The sequence below is a fragment of the Vigna unguiculata genome, chromosome 10 (genome assembly GCF_037176805.1).
Source record: "Vigna unguiculata cultivar grain cowpea cultivar isolate G323 ecotype 2 chromosome 10, ASM3717680v1, whole genome shotgun sequence".
NCBI classification, from domain to species: domain Eukaryota; kingdom Viridiplantae; phylum Streptophyta; class Magnoliopsida; order Fabales; family Fabaceae; genus Vigna; species Vigna unguiculata.
In genome coordinates, this window is record NC_140801.1 from 1,156,652 (window position 1) to 1,162,749 (window position 6,098).

At 30.6% G+C, this 6,098-nt stretch overlaps 1 protein-coding gene across 1 annotated transcript; it reads left to right on the forward strand.

The window, feature by feature from the left end:
• Positions 1 to 1,120: 1,120 nt before the first annotated feature.
• LOC114166296 (patatin-1-Kuras 2-like) lies at positions 1,121 to 4,536 on the forward strand. The gene is made up of 7 exons (XM_085668118.1): positions 1,121 to 1,361; positions 1,457 to 1,641; positions 1,745 to 1,898; positions 1,978 to 2,148; positions 2,253 to 2,504; positions 3,944 to 4,113; positions 4,245 to 4,536. The coding sequence occupies exons 1-7, from the start codon at positions 1,182 to 1,184 to the stop codon at positions 4,534 to 4,536; spliced, it is 1,404 nt and encodes a 467-aa protein (XP_085524244.1). The 5' UTR covers positions 1,121 to 1,181.
• The last annotated feature ends 1,562 nt before the right edge of the window (positions 4,537 to 6,098 follow it).

The window sequence follows — 6,098 nt, forward strand, 5'->3', positions numbered from 1 at the left end:
ACTGACTCAAATAAAATTGACCCATGGGTTGAGTCTCGCCATTTGAGCTTTTGTTGTTATTTTCTTACATGTATTTAAACAACCAAATTAACAAGCTTACATGTATATTTTTAAATGAGAATAGAAATCTATTTTTGATTGTTTATTCTAAACTCACAAGATTGACAAGATTTAACTAATATAACTATTTCAGGTATGGGGACCTAGCACTTATCTTAAACACTCAATTTACCTATCTTCTTCTCGTAATAGCTTCTACCGTTTGTTCTCCTAGCTTTCTCTCCCGTTCGTTCTCATTTTCTCCTTTCCCGCTCGGTTGTCCAGATGATCGGGATACTTGTCTATAAGGCTCTGATGTTTAAGTCAATTCAAATCTGATCAGGTAAGTGCAATTAATGTTGTAATAAATGCGAAGTAAAAGTTCTCACCAACTTACATTGGGGTCTTATTTATAGTTTTTGACATGGGTCTATGATTAAGGTTTTCTTAATCATGGCTCAATTGCTTTTTAAATTTGATTAGTGACTTGTATTACTTTAATTTACTTTTAAGTTACTAATTTGGTTTTGGTGCAACTACCCGACCGGAGGGTCGTGTATTCTGTCGGAGGCCCCATAATTATGTTGACGACAAAATCCCACTAGAATGAACGGTGGTGGCCGTTCGTGTCATGAACTCCCTCAAATCACTCTGAAGAAATTGTCACATCAATAACCTAAGGGATCGTTCGTCTGTAGCGGGCGGCCTTTGACCGCTTATCCTTGAGATGCTTGGTCTAGTTAGGATGTCAATAGACCGTAAGGTACTATAACTATTTAATAAAAAGTTACCTCCAGTTTAACTAATTTGTTTTAATGTATAGTTCACATGGCAAATGTTAGACTTAGCTTGATAGCAAAACATCAGCTTCATCACGGTCCCGGATCCCCAAAAAATCCAGCTCGAGAATAGCCCCAAGCTGGACCATGAGATTTCAGCCTCATCCGTTTGCAGCACCATTATCACGGGTAGAGTAATCCATGGCCAACGTTATCTGAAAAAACGTGCTATATGCATCTATCTGTAGCTTCTTTCTATTCCAACACTATCCTCCAAATATGTCTTTAAATACCCTTACCATTTCTGCACAAACACACACAACTTTCTCTACCAATTCTATATACTACCTTGTGAAGCAATTAATGGCTCATTTTCTTTTCTTTTTTTTGCTGTTTGCTGGGCAACTGATGGGTGGATTCAGTACCCCAAAACTACCTCCATCTGACCATGGAGACATATTAACTATTCTGAGCATTGATGGTGGTGGTATGAAGGGGATTCTTCCAGCAACTGTTCTTGAGCACTTAGATAAGGCTCTTAAGGTTCATTCTTACGTTGTTCATACTATGCATATGTATTGAAATGGCATGTATGAATGAATAATGTTTGAGGTTAATTGAATTTTGTTGAGTTGCAGGCTAAGGATCCAAATGCAGATTTAGCACATTTCTTTGATGTGATAGGAGGGAGTGGCACTGGTGCACTCATAACAGCTTTGTTAGCCACACCAAGCCCTCATGATCCTACTCGTGCTGCCTTTACTCCTGCACAAATTGTAGACTTCTACAAACAAAATGGCCCTCATGTATTCAATTCATCTAGGTATATATAATAACAACAGAATTAATATTCTCAGAACATCATCAATATGAAATATTAACAGCAACTAATAATAAGATGTGTTGATGAAACAACCAACATGCAGACCTGGAAACGGTCCCCAATTCGATGGGGAGTATTTACATAACATAACTCGTGAACTGTTGAAGGATACACGACTCAGTCAAACACTGACTAATGTTGTAATCCCAACTTTCGACATCAAGACAAAAAAGCCAGTCATATTTTCAAACTACAAGGTTAGCAGCATATTCATATGGTATAATTTTCTTTACTGAAAAATAAAAAATAATTAACATAAAAGTTTTGGTGATGCAGGTTGAGAAGTATCCCTATTTCAATGCCTTGTTGTCGGATATATGCATATCGGCTTCAGCAGCACCCACTCTTCTGCCACCTTACTATTTTGAGAATGATGGTGTTGACTTCAATTTGATTAGTGGTGCGGACTTGAGTATCATTAGTAATGATCTAGTAAATGGGAATCCGGTAAATTAATTTCGTCATTGATTACAAATATGATAAAATTACATCTAAATTATGATGCATGGCATGTATAAAGTTTAATAATATAAAGTTTTTAATTTGATCAGACACGAGCGACGGTAAGTGAAGTTCTACGACATAATAATAAGTATTCCAAAATACTTGTATTGTCTTTGGGAACTGGAACAGTAGAATTTGAGGACGACAGTAATGCTACCTCGGCTGCCTCATGGAACGCTCTGGAGTGGCTTCTTCCTGCGATCGTTTTTCTTGATCGTGCAACTATCTCCATGACAGAATACTATCATGGTTCTGTCTTCGGAGGCTTCCAACCTAGCATTAGGTACCTTCGAATCGAGGTATAATTTCATTTTATTTAAGGAAAGTGTTTGTTAAACATAAAAATGTCATTTGACAACTCATTCATTCTTAGAAGTAAAATAGTAATTCAAAAGTGATATTTGTAAAAAGAGAAATAAATTATAAAAAATGAATTTTAAACTTAGCTCAACCTCACAAAATTAATTTTTTAAGATGAAGTTTGTACAAATTTTCTAGGTTTAATTAGTCGGATGTTACTCACTTTTATTTAGATGTGTCAGTTTGGTATCCGCTTTTAAAAAAGTGTCAATTGAGTCCCAATTTTTGAAAAGATGTTTCAACTAAGTCCTTTTCAGCAACAAAATTATTAACACCGTTAACGGTATTGTTATTTAAAATGACTTACAAAATTAAGTATTAATATTTATATTAAAATTTAGTGGTAAAAGTCATTAATTAAGTTAACAATTAAATAATTTTTGTCTAAAAAAGATCTGATTAAGACACTTTTTCAAAAGTTGGGATTCGATCGACAAAATTTTAAAGACACATCTGAACGAAAGTGGGTATCATCCAACTAATTAAACCAATTTCTTAAGAACGGCACAATAAGCTAAACAAATGATAAATAGACTTTGATACCATGTTAAAAACTAAACTTGAAATATAATTCAATCCCATCATATATATTTATAAAATAAAATTTACACACTTATTTATATATATATATATATATATATATATATATATATATTATAAATTGATCTAATTTTTATTCGATGTGAACTTTCAACAACAAATTACTAGAAAAGTGAAAAATAAATGTCAAATCGATATAAAACTTTTTAGTTTTCAAAATAACATGAATATTTGAAAATAATAGGTTTTCATCTTTTTGTAACAAAATAGATAAAGACATAAAATATATTAAATTGATGAGGTTAAACAATTTTTATAATATGTATTAGTAATATTAAAATAAAAATCTGTTAGTGATTACAAAATTAGAAAGAGTCTTTGGATTCTAATTCACAAAATCGATTATAGTTTTTTTTTATTAAGAATACAAATTATTTTAACTATCAATAATTTTTAATTTATAATTTATGATATGAGGTTTAACTTAGTTAATATAATAATTAAATTACTTTTTATCTCGAAATTTAGTTGTTATTTTTTAGTGCATTAAGAGCAACAACGTTTTTTTTTAAAATACATATAATATAATTAAAAACTTTTATAAGAGATTTTTTTCTTTGGATTTTGAATATGTTGTATTTGTAAGTAAAAATAATAGTAAATTTGATTAAAAAGTAACATTTCCTCCTTCCCTCATATAATTAAACTTTAAAAAAGTTTACCTAGAGGAGTACTAACGTTTCTGTTTACCCATTGATATTTTGGAAACTTTCTTAAAAATGATTTATTGGTTTGAATTGTTTCTCTGTGAACAAGTGAGTAAAGTAATGAATGACAGGAATACAACTTGGATTATGCTCTCTCCGACATGACTTATGTTGCAAAAGAAACCATGGACGGTCTTGAAAAGACTGGGAAAGAACTTTTAGAAGAAAAAGTTAAGAAGATCAATTTGGACACTTTCAGTATAGAAGAAGGCGTAGTAACAAATGCTGAGGCTCTTGACAGGTGGAAAAAAATTGAACAATATTCTTTTTGAATTTACTCCATTATTAATTTTAGTTAGGTTTTTTCCGAGGTTACACATAATATCTAATTCTATTTTTGTGGGGAATTAATGTTTTTCTGTTGTTATGAAGGCTTACTGATATTTTGTATGGAGAAAGACAGCATCGTCTGAAACAAAAATCTACTGAGAAAGGAGGAAGACCATTTCTTGAAACTCTTAGGGTTCCTTCAGACAAAAGTGAAGCTAATATGTGTGTATGTGTGTGTGTCCCTTTTAATGCAAAGACAATGATGTCTAATATCAACTTATTCGAATATTTTTATTTGGATAAATTTACTATAAGAAAACAAAAGCAAAAAGTATATGGGATCAAACCAAACTTCTATAAGAAATTACAAAGACAAACTCCAAATAAAAATTAAATTAAACAAGTATGAAGGTAACTGATATCTTTATAAAAAAAATAAAAAGAAATTCTATATGACATAGAAGAATATTATTTATACTCTATTTTATCTTATAATTTAAGATAAAGATTTTTCTACACAATGATTATCTTCTATATAAATAAATATAAGTGCATTTAAATTCCATAAAAGCTTCATATACTTCCTTCATCTTCCTGTAAGACGTATAACCAACACATAAGCATGCTCAGTAGCCAAAACTTTCACATTAAGTCTTCCTAAAGAAAGTTTTAAATTTCCAAAAAGACCGAAAAACCATAACATACTCATTTATTTATGAATTACATGCTTAAGAAATATATAATATCTATAAGTTTAATCTTTGTTGTAAAATACAAGTTTGATATTTATAAAATTTATTACTTATAACTTCTCATATAGTTTCTAATAAATTTTATTTAAAAACCTAGATTTTAAATCTTCACAAGTATTTATTATATATTCTTTAAAATATTCCATTATGAGCATCAACCAAAAAAGTAGGTCAATATTCAACTAAAGTAGTCTGGGAGTTAACACAATCATGTTGAACTTTTAATTTATTGCCAAAAGAAGTTATTTTAATAGTCAACCAAAATAATTTAACTGTTAAAATAATCATATTGAACTTTTGCTGATAAAAGGAAAACAAATTATATTCATATTAGACCGGTGAATGGTGTTTTTTAGGGGGTGTTCTTCAAAGTCGAGTAATATAAAGAAAATGCACAAAGTTATTATAAACATAAAGAGTTGATTTGAGAGGGACAACTACAACTCAATAAGTTTTTTTGGGTGCATGAAAACTTGAATAGTTAGTTGTGTGTCATTAGAGAGTTTAAAAATTTTGTTCAGAAAAGATTGCACTAGAAGATTTGCAATTTTCATCAAGAAAATTGCACGAAATCATGATAAACTTCTTCTATTTGTATGTTCTTATTTGTGGGTGTGTTTTTGTTTGAAGATATTATTTTCTTATTGTGTTATTCTCAACAATGACATCAAGCCAAGGTTCTAATCCACGAGGTTAGATGAACAGCTCCACACGCTGATTAGAATCAATGTTGTGTGTTGTGCCTTTAGATAAATGTTGGCATTTATCATTCTTCTTCTCGTGCAATGTCATAAGCTTGATGTGCACGGTGGTGAGGCTTGATGATGGGAAAAGATTGTCATTGTCAATGAAGTTATGCATGTCATTAGTGGCAAGAGCAATTTAAGCAGGTGTCATGTCAAATGTTTACTTCAAAACATGAGAGACTTTTGATGAAAGAATGATATGTTAATTCTTTAGTGGATGTTCACTAAGTCTCATATCGAATAATATATGAAGAAGGGAGAATAACAAAGTTATCATAAGAATGAAGAATTGATCTGATTGGATAATCACAACTCAATAAGTCTCTTGGATGTATAAGAACTTAAGTATTTGTGTGTCATTGAAGGGATATTTTATTTTTTCTATAAAAATTGTACTCGAAGGTTTGTATTTTTTGTATAAAAAAATTGCATGAAAATGGTTTGCAATTTTGTCGAAA

Excerpts from the sequence above, each read along its gene's own strand:
- LOC114166296 (XM_085668118.1), top strand. The coding sequence starts at position 1,182 with ATGGCTCATTTTCTTTTCTTTTTTTTGCTGTTTGCTGGGCAACTGATG. Across the intron at positions 1,899-1,977 it reads TCATATTTTCAAACTACAAG|GTTGAGAAGTATCCCTATTT; the intron begins GTTAGCAGCATA and ends TTGGTGATGCAG. Across the intron at positions 4,114-4,244 it reads AATGCTGAGGCTCTTGACAG|GCTTACTGATATTTTGTATG; the intron begins GTGGAAAAAAAT and ends GTTGTTATGAAG.